We start from the raw sequence: 23,161 nt of genomic DNA on the forward strand, positions 1-23,161 counted from the left end.
TCCTCTTAACGAGATTGATTATACTGTGTAAGCTTTTCTACAGCATACAAGATCAAATGAAGGTCATAAAGTACTAGTTTGGTGAATCCCAAAGCAGCTGTTGATCAGCATTGTCCTTCTAAGGCCTCAGAGGAGCCATTGATGACAGAGTACGTCAATTTTTGGCAGGACCCGGACTCCATTGTACCTTCGCATTGCAGGCCTTGTTTGACCAGACCCCACAGCAGCGTTCCACAGTGGTCACAGAAAGTGGGACCCATGTAGTTTTTAACTTCAAACCGATGTGGCATATCAATCTTGAACCGTTCTTTGTTGAGCTGTGCACAAGCAAAGAAGCTGCTTTAAAACTCCAACAAATTAACCAAGCACAGTGCAAAATTTATTCATTTTTCATTACATCCATATACTAATCAACAGCGGTGTATCCTTGGGGGCCCATGAAATAAAAACATGCCATACGTCAACATGTGGATTTTAGGAAAAAAAATAATAATTGGCTTAAAACAAATTAACAATTAAAGAGTTCAATATTACGAGTAGATTGAAATGTCATTTTGTACAAATGTAAATACAAGAGAAATATAAAGACAAAGATCTGTTTTAATGCATGGTCATATCATGAACATCCCACCCCCTCACCAATGACTGACAGACTGACTGACTGACACATACACACACCTCAACTATATATTTGATATAAATAAACTGATACTACGACTACTCCGACAACCACTACTCCTGCTCATGCCATATGTCTCAGAGGGCAGATACAATTTGCCTTTTGCAAGTTTGAGTGATTAATCCTATTCAATGTCCATTGGCTTCAAGTCTTTGGAGACCGTTGATTTCCAAGTAGTCCTTGGTCTTCCCGGCTTCCAGTCTATGACCTGTCTTGGGAGTCTGGTTTCTTCCTTTCTTACCATGCGCCAAAACCATCTCAGTCGTCGTTCTCTCAAAATTCCACTTGCAGGTTTCGGTTTTTTAAGTTTCCTTAAATCTGTGTTTAACTTCATTTGCTAGCTTATTCTCACAACTTTCCAGAGGTTCCTCAAATCCATGCCATTAAGCATTCTGTGTTTTTGTAACATATCACATCGCTCCTCTGCACAACATCACGCATACGACATTGCTGTTGTTGAGCCGGATCTTAGTCCTTGTGCTCTAGCTTTTGCCATCTGATATCTGACTCAATCTTCCCTAATTCCATCCTCAGTGACGATACTCCACAGGTATGCAAGTCTGGCAATTTTTTCCAATGGAGTATCTCAAAGTTTGAGATTTGTATTATCATGTCATACCCCTCTCTACCAAGAAGTGGAATGCCGCCCCCCCCCCACTCCCCCCTTATACAATTGTGCTAGCATTCCATTCGGGAATCTGTGTGTACCCATTGACTGCTGTCATAGTGTTTTGCCATAATTTTGTTTACCGGTCCTTTTTAGCCTGTGAGGGAGAGCCTTGTTTAGGGCCTATTTTCAATAACTTTGTTACCCCACATGCCCGAAGTGAAAAGCAGGGTTAAGTAATTGGTTCACTCCATCTGTTTGTCTTTCTACAGATATCAGTCTATCAGGGAACTCCTTAATTTCAATTGAATTTTATATTTTGAAGACTGTAGAACGATTCAGAACACGAACCTGGAGTTTAGCAATACTTTGGCTCTGAATTTGGCAAATTGTTTGCAATCTCAGCGAAGGTGATGACAGTCGGTCCAAGAAAGTGGAAGTCATTTGCTGGAACTCTGCACACAGTCAGCTAAAAATGACGAAATATGTGAAACAAACACAGCCCCAGTGATTGCAAAGAAAAAAAAAAGGAAAACTAGAAAAAGAAATATCAGTAGATATACTCTGACAAATAGAAGAATGACAAAAGAGCAGGAAGATAAAAAAAAAAGAGTAACCGAATAGGGATTGACAAGGAAGGCTCACTGGAATGGTGAAGAAGAGGTAAAATTATTTGGGATGGAGAACGAGTCATCATCTATGCCCAAGACCAAGGACTCAACACTAATACCTTTAATAAAATGGTGGGATTGAGCCAATCAGACAAATGCAGGTTTTGTGGAGCAGAAACAGAAAGTACCAGTCACCTCCTTTCGGGATGTAAAAAAAAAAAAAAACTCATGTCAGAACACCTGTACATAGAAAGACATGACAGCGTCTGTCAAGTAATCCACTGGCACATCTGTAAACATTTCAACATCCCAGTCCCAGAACAATCACGGAAACACAAACCAAATCTGATCCTTGGAAATGGACATATAGTGCTCACGCATGATAAGATGATCCCAACAAGTGTGGATATTGCAATCAAAGTATTGCAAATCGGACATAGTGCTCAAAGAAAAAGGAAAAGTCAGCATTGTTGATTGAGGTTTCAGTTCCCAATGACTTTGGACTAAATGCCACAGAAATCAGGAAAATGACCAAATACTACGATCTGAAAAACGAGGTCAAGAGGATGTGGAAATTGAGGAAAGCTGAAATTGTACCAGTGATGATCAGAGCAACAGGAATGATAAAGAAAACCCTAACTGATACTTGAAAATCATTCTGGAGAATATCAGGACAAATGAGCTACAAGTAGAGGCTGTCAGAGGTTCAGTGAAGATTTTGAAAAGAGTCCTTGGAAGGAAGCTATGAGAACGAAGGGTCACAATTTGGTTTCATGAATCATGATCCTTTACCGAAAAAAAGAGGTGGAGATTTTGAGTTCTGGGAGAACTTCCTCCCACCTCATGAAACCCATAAATGGTGATGACAACCAACAGGAGGCTCTTAGTAAAGATGGGGTAAACCAAATTTGTTCAACCTTCTCCAAACTGGTCAGCTGTGGCCAGCGGGTCTTCATCGATACAGTAGCAGAATTATAAAAATATATAAACTTGTGATCGCAACATGAAATGTGTGAACTCTCTCTGATACAACACATGCTAAGCATCCTGAAAGACAAACTGCAACAGTTGCACATTACAACATTGACATCACCGCTCTGCAAAAAAACCCGTTTCAACAATCAAGGACAACTGAAGGAGAAAAGCCATACCTTCTTTTGGATTGACAAAGACAGCAGTGAATGACAGGAAGCTGGAGTTGATTTTGTTATTGCCAATCATCTAGTCAACAATCCCTTCCATCCCTTCCATTGGACATCTCTGATCATCTCATGTCTTTCGGAGTACCAATTGGTCCATTTCAATCCACCACTTTCATCAACGTGTATGCACCTACGATGACAAATACGAATGAGGCCAAAGAGGAATTCTATCATCTCATTCATCAGACTGTCTCCCAAGTTTCTCCTGCTAACAAGCTGATTTTCATGGGTGAATGGAATGTCAGGGTCAAAAGCGATTTCAACACATGGAATGAAGAACTTCGCAAATTTGGACGAAGTCAGGCAAACTCCGACGGAGAGCTCTGCTTGTCCAAATGTACAGATTAATTCAAGCTCGCAAGTACCAACACCTTCTTCAGAATGTTAGAGAAATGGTTTTACTCCTGGCAGCACCCATGCTTAAAGCATTGTCAGCTGCTTGGCGACATCATCATTACTCACTCAGACCTGGCAGATTTCAGAAGCATACAGAAAGTCCCCAGGCTTGGCATACCTGCTGAGATCTATCATTGTGGTGGTCAGATCCTACATGACGAACTCTTGAAGTTACATGAGGCATGTTGGAAAAGGCAGAAAAACTACATCAGCAGTTTAAAGATGTTCTCGTCATTCCAATCTACAAAAGGAAATGACATTGAAACGACTTCAGCAACTATCATGGCATTTCATTTCTTGCTGTTGGTAAAATTCTGGCCAAAATTATGTTGGCATGTCTGCAGAAAATCGCAGGCAACATCCTACCAGAAAGTAAGTCATTTGGGAATGTCAAGATCTCTGACCTTGATTTTGAGGATGATGCAGTCATCTTTGTGGAGACGCTGGATATCCTTTTGACGGGCCCTCAAGGTGCTGAATGAGGAGACGGAGCCGCTACATTTATGGGTTTCCTCGGTCAAAACTAAGATCCAGGCTTTCAATGACATCTTGGATGGTACGATCTGGTCTATATCTGTTTGTGGCGAGGATGTTGAGGTCACGGAGAGATTCACTTACCTTGGCAGTGATATTCATGTCTCTGCTGGCTGTGAGCCAGAGGTCAATAGATGTCTGGGTCGGGCCTGAGAAGTCATGGATTCACTGGATCATGGGGTGTGGCACTGCCGGTACCTGTGCAGGATGACGAAAGTCGGAGTCTTCAGGTCCTTGATGCTTCCAGTCTTGCTCTATGAATGTGAGACTTGGACTCTGAACAGGGATCTGAAACGGCAACTTCATTCCTTTGGTACCAGGTCTCTTCGGAGAATCCTTGACTATTGCTGGTTGGACTTTGTGTTCAACGAGCGGTTGTTGAGAGAGACTCAAATGAGATTTGTTACCTGCATAGTCCGTGAGCGTCAGCTGTGGCTGTATGGACATGTGTCTCATTTTCCTGACGCTGATCCTGCTCAACAGATTCTCTCAGCGAGGGAGCCTCATGGGTGGAGGAGGCCAATGGGTTGATCACGTGCCGTGTGGTTGCACTACGTTGATCGGCATCTCAAGAAGATGGGATGGACCAGGCATCTGCCTGGGGGATAGCCAGACAGAAGCCCCTGGAGTACCGGCGGAAAGTGGATGCAGCGACGCGCTGCTCTGGCACATGCTCCCATACCTGACCTGCCATTCCACTGTGGATATGATCTTCACTCTACAACAGCTTCAGGAAAAGGCAGCTGAGCAGCGTAAAGGTCGCTATTTAATCGTCATTGACTTCACCAAAAACCTTTGATACAATTGATTGACCAACACTCTGGAAGCTGCTGAAACTTTATGCTTGTCCTCATGTCTTAGTGAAGATCATTCAAGAATTCCATAAAGGTATGACTGGCTGCGTAGTTATTGGAAGTACTGCATCTGACCCTTTCAACATCTCACAGAGTCAAATAAGGCTGCATCCCTGGCACCTATGCTATTTAATCTGTTTCTGACAGCTATTCTGACAATGGTGTCAAAACAGCAAGACACTAAAGTATACATCTAAAACAGACCACATGGGAAACTTTTCAACCTTGACCCACTTGAAGACCAGAGAGTATTGCGTTCGAGAGTTACTACATGCTGATGATGCAGCTCCAGTTGCTTACTCCCTGGGAGACATCCAGCAAATCGTTGCCTGTTGGTTGGTCTCTCTATCAATATCAAGAAGACCGAGTTGCTCCATCAGCCACCACCTGGCAAAGCCCCTCAGAAACCCACAAGCCCTCATTGACAACACTAGTGCATGCCCATACATGCGTGCCCGTACGTGCGTGGCTGTACATGCAAAAAAAACAAAAAAAAAAAAAAAAAACTTTAAAACTGCATGCCAGAAACAACAACCACACAGGCCGTTCCTTCGCTTAACGTGACCATACGTGCAAAAAAAAACAAAAAAAACAAACAACCACACAGGCCGTTCCTTCACTCTCGTAAACGACGACTGGATTGGGGCATTGTGTTGAAGAAAATCGAGAAAGAAATTGAGAAAGAAAGAATACAGTAAATCGAGAAAAAAATAAAATCGAGAAAATACAGTAACTCGTCACTATCCGGAAGTCAAGTCCTCACTGTCCGGAAGTTCGCATATCGCAGTTCCGATTATTCGCAATTTAGTTTTAATGACCAATTATTCAATTAGCACCAACGTATTTTGCCTTTTCGCAATGTCGTCGCAAGGAGAAATAAAAAGAGAAGAGACAAAAAAAAGAAAAGAAAAAAAAAGTACGTGCAAAAAAAAAAAAAAAAAAAAATCTTTCAAACAAACACACAGGCTGTTCCTTCACTCTTGTAAATGACGACTGGATTGGGGCATTGTGTTTATCTTTAAATGCACATAAGAAATCGAGAAATTATTGGAATACAGTAAGTCATCACTATCCGGAAGTCCGTACGTTGTAACCCGTAATGGGGAACGTGGCTGAGGTTCTATTCCCCATCGGCCACGCCTACGCAGCAACGTGTCTCGTCATTGGTTGGTAAATAAATGGCCATAACTTGGGAACCACTTGTCCGATTAATATCAAACTTTGAAAAGGCACATACTCAGGTCCCCAGCAATATACCTGGCAAGTTTCGATTAGATCGGACCAGTGGTTGTTGAGAAACAGCGGTCACACACACACAGTGACACACACACACACACACACACACACACACACACACACACACACACACACACACACACACACACACACACACACACACACACACACAGTGACACACAGTGACACACAGTGACACACAGTGACACACAGTGACACACAGTGACACACAGTGACACACACACATTGCTGGAATTATAGATAGATGAACATTTTTGGGAATACAAAGTTCACATACCTTGGGAGTACAGTTACATCTAATAACACCATTGATGTGGACATTGGTAATCACATACAGGCAGCCTCCAAAGCTTTTGGCAGGTTGCACAAGTGATTGTGGACTCCACACAATCTCAAAATCTCCATCAAGTATAAACTATACTGTGCTGTTCTTTTAACCATTCTGTATTCTTCTGAAAGATACACACTATACTGAAGACTCAATAAGAGGCCAGCCAGTGTACAACTGTGGCACTTGTGCCAAGTAATCAGGATCTCCTGGAAGGACCGTGTGTGAAACATGTAAGTAATACAAAGAAAAAATTTGCCAATTGCAGTCATTAGTTGCTACCTCTCAGCTTCACTGGGCTGGCCATGTTGTCCACATGGAGGAGCATTGCTTACCAAAAGTCATCTTCCATGGCAAGGTTCTAAACGGTGAGTGCTGGCATGGTTGGGGAGAGGGGTGGTGGGGGGGAAGAGGGGTGGTGGGGGGGGCAATGTCTACGCCTTAAGGATGTTGTAAAAAAAAAATGCATATAAAGGCTTCCAAAACTCTTGTTGACACCTGAAAACCCACAGCAAGAAATTGCAGGCTATGGAGGCAAGCTCTGCAGAAGGGAGCTTGTGTCATTGAGCAGTCCCAAGTCCCATCTGCAGTGGCATCAGCCCAACTCAGATCTTCTGACTACCATCTTCTGTACACACTGTAACAAAGGCTTCAGGACAGAGATCAGCCAGTTTCCCATCTACGGGCCTAGCACAAGGACTAAACTTCCCACCATTGTTATCGTCAGATAGATAGAGGAGAGATAGATAGAGGACTGACTGTTCTCAGTATCTTTGCTATGACCAATAAATGATGGCTACCGATGCCAGTTCCCCCAAGCACTCTTGCCTGGAGAGAGCTGTGCCATTTGTCATTGATCTTGACATGGTCAATCTCATTTAAAGTTTTGCATTCAGGGGATTTCCAGGGCAACCTTTCGATGTTCTTGCGTTGGAAGAGGGTGCCTCCAACAAGGAAATTTTCTTTAACAGAAGTCCAGAAGCACCTCACCATTGTTGTTCATAACTTCAGTTCCACGCTGTCCAATTCTCCTTTCCCATACATGATGGTCCTATCTTTGTATGATGCATGATGGTCCTATCTCTGTATTCAAGTCCCCCGTCATAACGTAGGTGTTCCATTCATAATTCTCTGTAGTTGGTGGAATCCATCTTTCACCTTTCACATGCTGTTTACTATCCTCAGTCGGCCGATCGCATTTGATGACTAATCTTTGCAGAGTTTGTTTTAAATCTTTCTGTCATCAGCCTTTCCTTGATTTCCTTTAATGGACAGGAATATTGCTGCACCTTGATGGTGGAGGTCATCTTTTCTTGCAGAGTATATCACAGTTGTCTTATCAATGGAAATTTTATCGGATATTGTCCATCTTGATTTAGTCACTGCAAGTATATCCAAGTTGCATTGTTCCAATTCATTAATTGTCAAGCTTTAGATTCCTTGTACAAATTCAAACATTCCATCAGCCCTTTTGAAAAGTGACCATATACACAATCCTCCTCCTTTATCCAGGCCTGGGACCGGCAGTACACAAAGATGCTGGGTTGTACAGGGTTGTACAGGGTTGTACAGGGTTGTACAGGGTTGTCAGGACACCATGTCAAAAATATGACAGAGCATCTGGTGAAGATGAGAGGGGACCCACACAATAATCCATTTTAGCTTCAATAACCATCTAAAGTGTCTACAGCTTACCTGTGTCTCCTTGCTGTTGGTCGCTGATCCTGCACACTTGGCAATGACCAGTTCAACACACTTCTTATGAATGGCGGCATTACATTCTGAAAAAACATGCATGTGCACAGGTTTCACATGAGGCCAAAATTAATGTGACAATCGAAGCAAATAGCAGCAGCAGCAGCAGAATAAGCAACCACTTGGTGTTCCACGAGTTACCCTGACATCCTTTACTAAGCATTAAGCAAAGGTATTAAAAAAAAACAAAAACTTATGCATAAAGTTGAAAATAATTTTGGTTGAAGTGTATTACAAATATTTCTTTAACTGCCCCAATTATTCCCACATTCTTGTGCGATCGGCCAGGTAATGTTTATGGACCAAGTATGTCACGGACTTGCTGGTCAGGCCTGATGTTCGACTGAAGGCGGCAGAAATTTCATATTTGTTCAGGGTGCTGGTGATGCCTCACCCCACTCTTCACGGAAGACAAAAGGGGATATTTAACATCCCCCAACAACCTGTGCTAGCAAACAAGTCCTCCAGCTTAACGTCTTTCTGAGGAATGGCGCACACACTGATTCATCACCCTGCTTGTGAAACACCTGAACGACAATTTATAGCTGGGTCGAGATTGGAAACAAAGCGAGACAGCTCAGGTGAGAGTGCACATACCTCTAATCTATAATGGCTGTTTTTTTGGTTACAGTACTTTTCCTCAAATTCAAATCACTGCATCAATGTAGTAAATCTTTATTAATCAAAATTATCGCAAATTTCAACTGTCTTCTTTTTTTATTCAAGGTTATGCAAATGAAAGTTTCACTTGAAAGACACACCACCCAATTCAAGCAGTAACTAACTTTGTACTTTACTTTACTCAGTAAACGCTCTCCTTTATGCTCTATACTTACGTTTGCACTGATAACCTTGCTTGTTGAGTCCCCTGGGGGAGAAAGATCACACAAGGGAAAGTTTACTACTTGTGTTGACTTTCACAATACAGTAAGCACATCCTATGCACCAGTTTGGAAGAAGACCCGAGGAAAGGAAATATCCCTGGAAAGGAAAACTGGATCTTAGAACAGGTCATGTCCCAAGCCTGGCTTGCTTGAACTACATCCGCATAATATTCTGGATGTTGTATCTCGCAAAGTTTTATGTACAAATATCATCCATCACAATAAGACAATCAAGAATCACTGTTGCATGGAAAGTCATCCAGAATATGTTGCAGCGAACTTGAAAATGTGAGGAGGACACGTGGTGGTGGATGCACATCAAAGAAATGGGTTAATTGAGGATGTGAAAGGGCCCTGCAACCTGATTTTTCAGAACAGGTCGAGGCTGTTTATTCCTGATACGTGAAACACCCTGCAACCCTTGCCTACGGAAAACTGATTTTTATTTTTGTGATGTGTGTTGCTAGTATTTACCACTGCACACAATTCTTATTGATTCAGCTTGGTTGTGAAATGGCTTTGAAGGCCATAAAATAAAGTTGGTGAGTCTTTCCTTAATGTTGGGAAAGGAGGTGCACAGACCACACTGCACAAGCGCAAGCACATCTATCTACACTTGCCATGAGAGATGGTTTGAGCCCCATTTTTCTGAGCCCAACCCCCCCCCCCAAAAAAAAAATGGGAAAAGGCAGGGATCCTGAATCAATTTCCCACAATTTTCCTGGAAGAAACACGAGCTTAGGCTCCATTTGTTTGAAAGCATTGCGCGGCTCAAGGTCGAGAAAAATTAGGCTCGCACCATCAGCAGTGTGGGACAATGGACCACATGGAAGATAATGAACACTAAAATACTATCCTGAACCTTGTGTTGACCAGTACTCTCAGGAGAGTCCTTTTTCATCTCATTCACACAAGAGCCTCATAACAATTTGGCTGAGGAATGTGAAGCGAGGTTGAGGCTATTTATTTCTGATGGGTGAAACAACCTGCAAACCATGCCTCCAGAAAATAGACTTATTGGAATGCCGGCTGCATTTTCCATCCAATAATCATGAAATTTTTATTTAAAAAAAAATTAATATATTATCCATGGGTAGGCACTCCCATGTTGAAAGTTTTGTGTCAATCGCTCGAGCTCTTGCGGAGAAAACGAAATTAAAAGCGAATAAAGGTGAAAAAAAATCAGGGTGAAAGGAAAGATAAAGTGAGGGCCTCGACCGACATTCCACAACATGGTCAAGGATGGTTGTGGACACCTAGTAGTAGTATCCTCGATTTTATCATGCCCAATAAGATGGCTACAAAGTCGAGACAAATCTGGATTTTTTTTGTTTAAGAATGTTTTTGACGAGGTGGAAGGAGGGGCTTGTAAGGGCTTGTAATCACAATATATGGGTCACATAGATTAAAACACTCGAGTAACCGACATAATCTATGGCTCACACACACAAGAGGAAGCACTCGAGTAAAACATAATCTATGGCTCACACACAAGAGGAAGCACTCGAGTAACAAACATAATCTATGGCTCACACACAAGAGGAAGCACTCGAATAACCGACATAATCTATGGCTCACACACAAGAGGAAGCACTCAAGTAAAACATAATCTATGGCGCACACACAAGAGGAAGCACTTGAGTAACAAACATAATCTATGGCTTACACACAAGAGGAAGCACTCAAGTAACATACATAATCTATGGCTCACACACAAGAGGAAGCACTTGAGTAAGCTACATAATCTATGGCTCACACACAAGAGGAAGCACTCGAATAACCGACATAATCTATGGCTCACACACAAGAGGAAGCACTCGAGTAACCGACATAATCTAAGGCTCACACACAAGAGGAAGCACTCGAGTAACATACATAATCTATGGCTCACACACAAGAGGAAGCACTCAAGTAACCGACATAATCTATGGCTCACACACAAGAGGAAGCACTCAAGTAACCGACATAATCTATGGCTCACACACAAGAGGAAACACTCGAGTAACATACATAATCTATGGCTCACACACAAGAGGAAGCACTCGAGTAACCGACATAATCTATGGCTCACACATAAGAGGAAGCACTCGAGTAACAAACATAATCTATGGCTCACACACAAGAGGAAGCACTTGAGTAACAAACATAATCTATGGCTCACACACAAGAGGAAGCACTCGAATAACCAACATAATCTATGGCTCACACACAAAAGGAAGCACTGGAGTAACGTACATAATCTATGGCTCACACACAAGAGGAAGCACTCGAGTAACCGACATAATCTATGGCTCACACACAAAAGGAAGCACTGGAGTAACATACATAATCTATGGCTCACACATAAGAGGAAGCACTCGAATAACCGACATAATCTATGGCTCACACACAAGAGGAAGCACTCGAGTAACATACATAATCTATGGCTCACACACAAAAGGAAGCACTGGAGTAACATACATAATCTATGGCTCACACATAAGAGGAAGCACTCGAATAACCGACATAATCTATGGCTCACACACAAGAGGAAGCACTCGAGTAACATACATAATCTATGGCTCACACACAAGAGGAAACACTCGAGTAACCGACATAATCTATGGCTCACACACAAGAGGAAGCTCTTGAGTAACAAACATAATCTATGGCTCACACACAAGAGGAAGCACTCGAATAACCGACATAATCTATGGCTCACACACAAGAGGAAGCACTTGAGTAACAAACATAATCTATGGCTCACACATAAGAGGAAGCACTCGAGTAATATACATAATCTATGCCTCACACACAAGAGGAAGCACTTGAGTAACAAACATAATCTATGGCTCACACACAAGAGGAAGCACTTGAGTAACAAACATAATCTATAGCTCACACACAAGAGGAAGCACTCGAATAACCGACATAATCTATGGCTCACACACAAGAGGAAGCACTTGAGTAACAAACATAATCTATGGCTCACACATAAGAGGAAGCACTCGAGTAATATACATAATCTATGCCTCACACACAAGAGGAAGCACTTGAGTAACAAACATAATCTATGGCTCACACACAAGAGGAAGCACTCGAATAACCGACATAATCTATGGCTCACACACAAAAGGAAGCACTTGAGTAACAAACATAATCTATGGCTCACACACAAGAGGAAGCACTCGAATAACCGACATAATCTATGGCTCACACACAAAAGGAAGCACTGGAGTAACATACATAATCTATGGCTCACACATAAGAGGAAGCACTCGAATAACCGACATAATCTATGGCTCACACATAAGAGGAAGCACTCGAGTAACCGACATAATCTATGGCTCACACACAAAAGGAAGCACTGGAGTAACATACATAATCTATGGCTCACACATAAGAGGAAGCACTCGAATAACCGACATAATCTATGGCTCACTCACAAGAGGAAGCACTCGAGTAACCGACATAATCTAAGGCTCACACACAAGAGGAAGCACTTGAGTAACAAACATAATCTATGGCTCACACATAAGAGGAAGCACTCGAGTAATATACATAATCTATGCCTCACACACAAGAGGAAGCACTTGAGTAACAAACATAATCTATGGCTCACACACAAGAGGAAGCACTTGAGTAACAAACATAATCTATGGCTCACACACAAGAGGAAGCACTCGAATAACCGACATAATCTATGGCTCACACACAAGAGGAAGCACTTGAGTAACAAACATAATCTATGGCTCACACATAAGAGGAAGCACTCGAGTAATATACATAATCTATGCCTCACACACAAGAGGAAGCACTTGAGTAACAAACATAATCTATGGCTCACACACAAGAGGAAGCACTCGAATAACCGACATAATCTATGGCTCACACACAAAAGGAAGCACTTGAGTAACAAACATAATCTATGGCTCACACACAAGAGGAAGCACTCGAATAACCGACATAATCTATGGCTCACACACAAAAGGAAGCACTGGAGTAACATACATAATCTATGGCTCACACATAAGAGGAAGCACTCGAATAACCGACATAATCTATGGCTCACACACAAGAGGAAGCACTCGAGTAACCGACATAATCTATGGCTCACACACAAAAGGAAGCACTGGAGTAACATACATAATCTATGGCTCACACATAAGAGGAAGCACTCGAATAACCGACATAATCTATGGCTCACACACAAGAGGAAGCACTCGAGTAACATACATAATCGATGGCTCACACACAAGAGGAAACACTCGAGTAACCGACATAATCTATGGCTCACACACAAGAGGAAGCTCTTGAGTAACAAACATAATCTATGGCTCACACACAAGAGGAAGCACTCGAATAACCGACATAATCTATGGCTCACACACAAGAGGAAGCACTTGAGTAACAAACATAATCTATGGCTCACACATAAGAGGAAGCACTCGAGTAATATACATAATCTATGCCTCACACACAAGAGGAAGCACTTGAGTAACAAACATAATCTATGGCTCACACACAAGAGGAAGCACTCGAATAACCGACATAATCTATGGCTCACACACAAAAGGAAGCACTTGAGTAACAAACATAATCTATGGCTCACACACAAGAGGAAGCACTCGAATAACCGACATAATCTATGGCTCACACACAAAAGGAAGCACTGGAGTAACATACATAATCTATGGCTCACACATAAGAGGAAGCACTCGAATAACCGACATAATCTATGGCTCACACACAAGAGGAAGCACTCGAGTAACCGACATAATCTATGGCTCACACACAAAAGGAAGCACTGGAGTAACATACATAATCTATGGCTCACACATAAGAGGAAGCACTCGAATAACCGACATAATCTATGGCTCACACACAAGAGGAAGCACTCGAGTAACATACATAATCTATGGCTCACACACAAGAGGAAACACTCGAGTAACCGACATAATCTATGGCTCACACACAAGAGGAAGCTCTTGAGTAACAAACATAATCTATGGCTCACACACAAGAGGAAGCACTCGAATAACCGACATAATCTATGGCTCACACACAAGAGGAAGCACTTGAGTAACAAACATAATCTATGGCTCACACATAAGAGGAAGCACTCGAGTAATATACATAATCTATGCCTCACACACAAGAGGAAGCACTTGAGTAACAAACATAATCTATGGCTCACACACAAGAGGAAGCACTTGAGTAACAAACATAATCTATGGCTCACACACAAGAGGAAGCACTCGAATAACCGACATAATCTATGGCTCACACACAAGAGGAAGCACTTGAGTAACAAACATAATCTATGGCTCACACATAAGAGGAAGCACTCGAGTAATATACATAATCTATGCCTCACACACAAGAGGAAGCACTTGAGTAACAAACATAATCTATGGCTCACACACAAGAGGAAGCACTCGAATAACCGACATAATCTATGGCTCACACACAAAAGGAAGCACTTGAGTAACAAACATAATCTATGGCTCACACACAAGAGGAAGCACTCGAATAACCGACATAATCTATGGCTCACACACAAAAGGAAGCACTGGAGTAACATACATAATCTATGGCTCACACATAAGAGGAAGCACTCGAATAACCGACATAATCTATGGCTCACACACAAGAGGAAGCACTCGAGTAACCGACATAATCTATGGCTCACACACAAAAGGAAGCACTGGAGTAACATACATAATCTATGGCTCACACATAAGAGGAAGCACTCGAATAACCGACATAATCTATGGCTCACACACAAGAGGAAGCACTCGAGTAACATACATAATCTATGGCTCACACACAAGAGGAAACACTCGAGTAACCGACATAATCTATGGCTCACACACAAGAGGAAACACTCGAGTAACCGACATAATCTATGGCTCACACACAAGAGGAAGCACTCGAGTAACCGACATAATCTATGGCTCACACACAAGAGGAAACACTCGAGTAACCGACATAATCTATGGCTCACACACAAAAGGAAGCACTGGAGTAACATACATAATCTATGGCTCACACATAAGAGGAAGCACTCGAATAACTGACATAATCTATGGCTCACACACAAGAGGAAGCACTCGAGTAACATACATAATCTATGGCTCACACACAAGAGGAAGCACTCGAATAACCGACATAATCTAAGGCTCACACACAAGAGGAAGCACTCGAGTAACCGACATAATCTATGGCTCACACACAAGAGGAAGCACTCGAGTAACCGACATAATCTATGGCTCACACATAAGAGGAAGCACTCGAGTAACATACATAATCTATGGCTCACACACAAGAGGAAACACTCGAGTAACCGACATAATCTAAGGCTCACACACAAGAGGAAGCACTCGAATAACCGACATAATCTATGGCTCACACACAAAAGGAAGCACTCAAGTAACCGACATAATCTATGGCTCACACATAAGAGGAAGCACTCGAATAACCGACATAATCTATGGCTCACACACAAGAGGAAGCACTCGAGTAACCGACATAATCTATGGCTCACACACAAAAGGAAGCACTGGAGTAACATACATAATCTATGGCTCACACATAAGAGGAAGCACTCGAATAACCGACATAATCTATGGCTCACACACAAGAGGAAGCACTCGAGTAACATACATAATCTATGGCTCACACACAAGAGGAAACACTCGAGTAACCGACATAATCTATGGCTCACACACAAGAGGAAACACTCGAGTAACCGACATAATCTATGGCTCACACACAAGAGGAAGCACTCGAGTAACCGACATAATCTATGGCTCACACACAAGAGGAAACACTCGAGTAACCGACATAATCTATGGCTCACACACAAAAGGAAGCACTGGAGTAACATACATAATCTATGGCTCACACATAAGAGGAAGCACTCGAATAACCGACATAATCTATGGCTCACACACAAGAGGAAGCACTCGAGTAACATACATAATCTATGGCTCACACACAAGAGGAAGCACTCGAATAACCGACATAATCTAAGGCTCACACACAAGAGGAAGCACTCGAGTAACCGACATAATCTATGGCTCACACACAAGAGGAAGCACTCGAGTAACCGACATAATCTATGGCTCACACATAAGAGGAAGCACTCGAGTAACATACATAATCTATGGCTCACACACAAGAGGAAACACTCGAGTAACCGACATAATCTAAGGCTCCCACACAAGAGGAAGCACTCGAATAACCGACATAATCTATGGCTCACACACAAGAGGAAGCACTCAAGTAACCGACATAATCTATGGCTCACACACAAGAGGAAGCACTCAAGTAACCGACATAATCTATGGCTCACACACAAGAGGAAACACTCGAGTAACAGACATAATCTATGGCTCACACACAAGAGGAAGCACTCGAGTAACCGACATAATCTATGGCTCACACATAAGAGGAAGCACTGGAGTAACATACATAATCTATGGCTCACACACAAGAGGAAACACTCGAGTAACCGACATAATCTAAGGCTCACACACAAGAGGAAGCACTGGAGTAACATACATAATCTATGGCTCACACATAAGAGGAAGCACTGGAGTAACATACATAATCTATGGCTCACACACAAGAGGAAACACTCGAGTAACCGACATAATCTAAGGCTCACACACAAGAGGAAGCACTGGAGTAACATACATAATCTATGGCTCACACACAAGAGGAAGCACTCGAGTAACCGACATAATCTATGGCTCACACACAAGAGGAAGCACTCGAGTAACATACATAATCTATGGCTCACACACAAGAGGAAGCACTCGAATAACCGACATAATCTAAGGCTCACACACAAGAGGAAGCACTCGAGTAACCGACATAATCTATGGCTCACACACAAGAGGAAGCACTCGAGTAACCGACATAATCTATGGCTCACACATAAGAGGAAGCACTCGAGTAACATACATAATCTATGGCTCACACACAAGAGGAAACACTCGAGTAACCGACATAATCTAAGGCTCACACACAAGAGGAAGCACTCGAATAACCGACATAATCTATGGCTCACACACAAGAGGAAGCACTCAAGTAACCGACATAATCTATGGCTCACACACAAGAGGAAGCACTCAAGTAACCGACATAATCTATGGCTCACACACAAGAGGAAACACTCGAGTAACAGACATAATCTATGGCTCACACACAAGAGGAAGCACTCGAGTAACCGACATAATCTATGGCTCACACATAAGAGGAAGCACTGGAGTAACATACATAATCTATGGCTCACACACAAGAGGAAACACTCGAGTAACCGACATAATCTAAGGCTCACACACAAGAGGAAGCACTGGAGTAACATACATAATCTATGGCTCACACATAAGAGGAAGCACTGGAGTAACATACATAATCTATGGCTCACACACAAGAGGAAACACTCGAGTAACCGACATAATCTAAGGCTCACACACAAGAGGAAGCACTGGAGTAACATACATAATCTATGGCTCACACACAAGAGGAAGCACTCGAGTAACCGACATAATCTATGGCTCACACACAAGAGGAAGCACTCAAGTAACCGACATAATCTATGGCTCACACACAAGAGGAAGCACTCAAGTAACCGACATAATCTATGGCTCACACACAAGAGGAAACACTCGAGTAACAGACATAATCTATGGCTCACACACAAGAGGAAGCACTCGAGTAACCGACATAATCTATGGCTCACACATAAGAGGAAGCACTGGAGTAACATACATAATCTATGGCTCACACACAAGAGGAAACACTCGAGTAACCGACATAATCTAAGGCTCACACACAAGAGGAAGCACTGGAGTAACATACATAATCTATGGCTCACACATAAGAGGAAGCACTGGAGTAACATACATAATCTATGGCTCACACACAAGAGGAAACACTCGAGTAACCGACATAATCTAAGGCTCACACACAAGAGGAAGCACTGGAGTAACATACATAATCTATGGCTCACACACAAGAGGAAGCACTCGAGTAACCGACATAATCTATGGCTCACACAGCATGTCCAGTTTTATTTTATTTTTGCTCTTATTGTCTGTTCAACGACTCATGACTACTTGAGTTAGATGAACATCTATCATACGGGTTTTGTATTTTTAATTGGACCCACATCTAACCCTTCCTTTCAGCAAACTGAACTCGTTTGTGAATGCATTATGTGTGATGAGACAGTGTTTCGCAATGGTGCGTTATGAAACAACGACGACGACGACGACGACGACGACGACGACGACGACGACGACGACGACAAAAACAAAATTGTCCAGGAACACTCACCAGACAAATTCACGGCATACGGAGCAAAAGGTTGGCTGGGGAAAGAATATGGCGCAGAATTCATGGCCACAAGCGTAGTGAATCTTTGGCAATTTGACAGCACCACGCCGCTTGGTCAAAGTCATGACACCTTCAGCAGGTTTTGAACTGTCTATAAACAAAAACATTGAAACATTTGTGGTTATACTGAGCTGAAAAGCTACATGAGAAAATGAAACGAAGATTAGAGATGCGTGCATCATTTATTCAATTTGGAACATTGATGATGAAATTTTGAAAACAAAGCACTTCCCTTTTGTTTTCAATGGTGGGCCAATGGAGGCATAAGAGAAGGTGAGGATCGTTAATTGAAGTCAGTTTTTGACATTTTTACGGTAATTCCAGGCTCACGGAGGAGTTCGTACATGATGGAGCAAGCAGGATAAGGGCATTATAATTGTACAAAAATTACAAGGATGTTTGCAGATAAATCAACAACGCATTTGAGATTCGAGCCTGGGATACCTTGCGCTGTTGGAGCTAAGTGCTCAGATGGGAATACAGCACTAAACAAGCCAACAGCAAGCACACTGTAGCCTTCAATGAAAGCCAATAAGATGAAGGTGCTCATGTTTGTAAATGCAATGCAAGTTTGCATGATAATGTAATTTCTGGCGAAGTATGATTGATCGTAATGATGATTATATGAGAGTGAGAATGAAAGAAAACAAGTTATAGATTATGGAATAATTAAGTAATCCTGCATCTTGACGATTTATTGCAATATTAATGGAAAAATCTTGGTTTGAAAAGGATGAAATCTCAACAAAGAATCAAACCCAAATGAACATCGAGACTTGTAAAGTCAGAAAATTTATTCCAAAGTGAAATGCTTTAAAAGTACAGCAGAGCTACTCTAAACTTTGAAGTAAACTGCAAATGTGCGTCCGTACACACGTGTGTGTGTGTGTGTGTGTGTGTGTGTGTGTGTGTGTGTGTGTGTGTGTGTGTGTGTGTGTGTGTGTGTGTGTGTGTGTGTGTGTGTGTGTGTGTCCGTCTGAAGTCAATTCCCATGTTGTTTAATGCCTCTGTCTGCATATACATTGTGATTTGTGCAACAACCTAAGATCCAATGAAAAAAAGGAAACAAAAAAGGTCATTTCCTTCCACTTCTGTGATTAAGAGTTTGTGGCTGTATCCATCTTGGATACCTCCTGTGTCCTTTCATTTGCTCTCATTCTTCCCCACATCCCTCTTTCTCTAAGTCTCCCTCTATTTTGTCCCTTAACCCTGCTGTTGATGCATTAATCCCTCCTCACTCCCACCCTCTCTTTCAATGGTTTATTACCTCCGCCACTGAAGGTGGACGGAGGTTGTTTTTTTTTTTACCCGTCTGTTTGTGAACAGGATATCTCAAAAACTTGGGGGCAGATTTGGACAAAACTTGGTGGACAGGTTGGGTATATGACAAGGAAGAATTGATTCGATTTTGGTGAAGATGCAGATCCGAATCCAGATCCGAGAATTTTTAAAAGCAATTCTTCACTATTGAGTGACAGAGCTAAAAACCATATACAGGTGTAGCACGATATCTCAAAAGGTTGTGGATGGATTATACCAAAACTTGGTGGATGAGTTGGTTAGATGACAAGAACAAGCCAATTAGATTTTGATTCAGGTCAGGAGATCTGGCCAATCGGTGGGACACAAAATATCAATTGCTCAACCTGGCAGAGGTATGCGCTCCACCAAGTGCCATTCTAGTTTCACTCTTTTCCATCCTGGTCTATTCTGTGTTCTTGCTCCTCCACATACCATGACATTGTATACAAAAAAAGAAAATGCATTCCTGAAAAAAAAAAAGTCAAAGTTAAACAATAATAACTTGCAATTGAAAATCTATTTTTCATTGTACAGCACTAATGTCAATTAGCATAGGTGGGATGCACAAGTCAATGTGGCCAAAAACATGCACGAAGAAAAAACAGGAAACTACGTGAGATTATTTCCACAAGCATCTTGTTTTACACATACCAGCTTCCTCGAGAAAATATCTCACTTGGATGTGGATCTTTCCCTGAGGGTTCAAGTCCAACTGTGGATGGGGGTGGGGAGGTGAGAAGGGAGGGAGTTTTCAATCTGAGTTATCAACAACTAAAGCATGTCACCTCTTAGTGTGTTTGCTAACTGTAGCTCAAGCATCACATCAAGGAAGATTCAAACAACCAGTCTGCTTGTCAAGCAGTTGTCTGCATGAAATTGAAGAGAACATCTCAATCCCAATAGACTTTCATAAACATGAAGAATCACACAAGACCACCACCCACCCCCCCCTTTCCCCATGCACCAATAGAAGCAGTAAACAATCGGTTCACCACTTCTCTGCAGAAACAGCGCTATACCTTTCACAGAGGTGAATATCGACACATCGGGCTAAGGTTTTCATCGAGTCAGACTTTATTTAATCTTGCATACGAGCAAATCAGAATTCATTTATCATCCACTTCTATTATTTTATAGTCTATAAATACATTAGTCGAGGCTCATGGAAGAGCTAGACGGCAGAGGGTGGGGAGCTCAACATTGAGACAGGGGTGAAATGGAATGTGCAGTCAAGAACACCCGAGTGCTCCAGATCAAATAGAGAGGAATTGCTCGTAGAAACGAGAGCAAGAATTGCTTTGCAATGCATGTCCCCGACCAAAGTGATACTTTGCAAGTCCAAAAATGACATAACTCGGTGAAAAAATTGACGAAACGCCGTGAAACTCGAACTTGTTCTGTAAGCTATCATAATAAAGCCATGCACCAAGTTTCAGTTGCAGATGTTAAAGGGAACAGGGGGGGGGGAAGTATGAATAAAAGACAGGTGGGACAGATGGACGGACATAGAGCAATCCTATAGTCCTCCCCGGTGAAAGTGGTACGGGACTAATGAGGAGGAATATATGTTGTCTTTTTCTTCAAATTGACTGCCATTAAGTAGGCCTTCAATCTACATGCTATGATAACCAATGGCAAGGGGCCCTTCCATCGCTTTCATTAACCCTGACGTGGCTTTGTGGAGGTAACAGTGCTTCAAGCTGCAAGGTTGTCGGGAGGCATTTTATCTCATGCGGTGAAAATTGTGGCCCGGTCATGCAGCGTGGCTGGCCAGCTAGTTTGCGCTGAGATTGCACGCAGGCAAAGCTATCGGTTTCCATATTTCATGCGCAGGTAATTCATACTGTGCAGGCTTGAACGTAACAAACCACGTGCAGCCCCACAATTAAGAATAAATATATGTGGTGCACATTTTGTTGTCGAATTTTCCTTTTCATCTGGATTGTAGGTATCGTTGGTTTATTTTTGACAAGGAAACAACAACAACACCCAAACTTTTTGCAAAGAAACCTGAACGCAATAATCATGTTCATGTCCTTATTTCCAATAACAAGTTGAAAATTAAAAAGCAAAAAAAAATACTCTTCTTCATCTTCATCTTAACTATACTATTCAAACTCGCACGCGTGCGAGGCTGCTCTGTTGGTTTGATTAAAAAATAAAAAAATAAAAAAACGACCAACTAGAAAGTGTAAAATAAATTGCATCACTTCAAGGTACACTGAAATGCAAGCCACAAATCAGAAGACTGAACCCCCACACACAGGCAGTCATGGTCGTGCCCCAGAAGCACAACAACAAAAAAAGTACAAACATGTACAACACCAGGTCACAAATGAGAAAGAGTGAGGCAGACTTGCTATGATGTGAATGGCAATTTTGCTGAAACCCTTGGACTTTCGGCTCACCCCCCCCCCCCACCCCCTGGGCTCCTTGGAGAAAAACACAGCTGCTCAGGTATTTGGAGGTTTGAATCGTGGCTGATAAACTGGTCGCTCAGGTATTTGGAGGTTTGAATAGTGGCTGATAAACTGGTCGCTCAGGTATTTGGAGGTTTGAATAGTGGCTGATAAACTGGTCGCTCAGGTATTTGTAGGTTTGAATCGTGGCTGATAAACTGGTCGCTCAGGTATTTGGAGGTTTGAATCGTGGCTGATAAACTGGTCGCTCAGGTATTTGTAGGTTTGAATCGTGGCTGATAAACTGGTCGCTCAGGTATTTGGAGGTTTGAATAGTGGCTGATAAACTGGTCGCTCAGGTATTTGGAGGTTTGAATCGTGGCTGATAAACTGGTCGCTCAGGTATTTGTAGGTTTGAATCGTGGCTGATAAACTGGTCACTCAGGTATTTGGAGGTTTGAATAGTGGCTGATAAACTGGTCGCTCAGGTATTTGGAGGTTTGAATAGTGGCTGATAAACTGGTCGCTCAGGTATTTGTAGGTTTGAATCGTGGCTGATAAACTGGTCGCTCAGGTATTTGGAGGTTTGAATCGTGGCTGATAAACTGGTCGCTCAGGTATTTGTAGGTTTGAATCGTGGCTGATAAACTGGTCGCTCAGGTATTTGTAGGTTTGAATCGTGGCTGATAAACTGGTCGCTCAGGTATTTGGAGGTTTGAATCGTGGCTGATAAACTGGTCGCTCAGGTATTTGTAGGTTTGAATAGTGGCTGATAAACTGGTCACTCAGGTATTTGTAGGTTTGAATAGTGGCTGATAAACTGGTCGCTCAGGTATTTGGAGGTTTGAATCGTGGCTGATAAACTGGTCGCTCAGGTATTTGTAGGTTTGAATCGTGGCTGATAAACTGGTCGCTCAGGTATTTGGAGGTTTGAATAGTGGATGATAAACTGGTCGCTCAGGTATT

The 23,161-nt window shown here is 42.3% G+C and overlaps 1 protein-coding gene across 1 annotated transcript in view; it reads right to left on the reverse strand.

Annotated features, from left to right (window-relative positions):
• PRKCD (protein kinase C delta) overlaps positions 1–23,161 on the reverse strand; it is a 110,575-nt gene that overhangs the window by 36,425 nt on the left and 50,989 nt on the right. The window contains exons 4-8 of the mRNA XM_085898205.1: positions 20,448–20,508; positions 18,435–18,585; positions 9,060–9,091; positions 8,164–8,249; positions 188–317 (exon numbers count right to left, since the gene is read on the reverse strand). Of these exons, the coding sequence (XP_085754331.1) occupies positions 188–317; positions 8,164–8,249; positions 9,060–9,091; positions 18,435–18,585; positions 20,448–20,508 (460 nt within the window). The remainder of the gene's footprint in view (positions 1–187; positions 318–8,163; positions 8,250–9,059; positions 9,092–18,434; positions 18,586–20,447; positions 20,509–23,161) is intronic.

The sequence above is a fragment of the Eptatretus burgeri genome, chromosome 10 (assembly GCF_056783735.1).
Source record: "Eptatretus burgeri isolate ZD-2024b chromosome 10, Ebu_testis_v1, whole genome shotgun sequence".
Taxonomy (NCBI): Eukaryota; Metazoa; Chordata; class Myxini; order Myxiniformes; family Myxinidae; genus Eptatretus; species Eptatretus burgeri.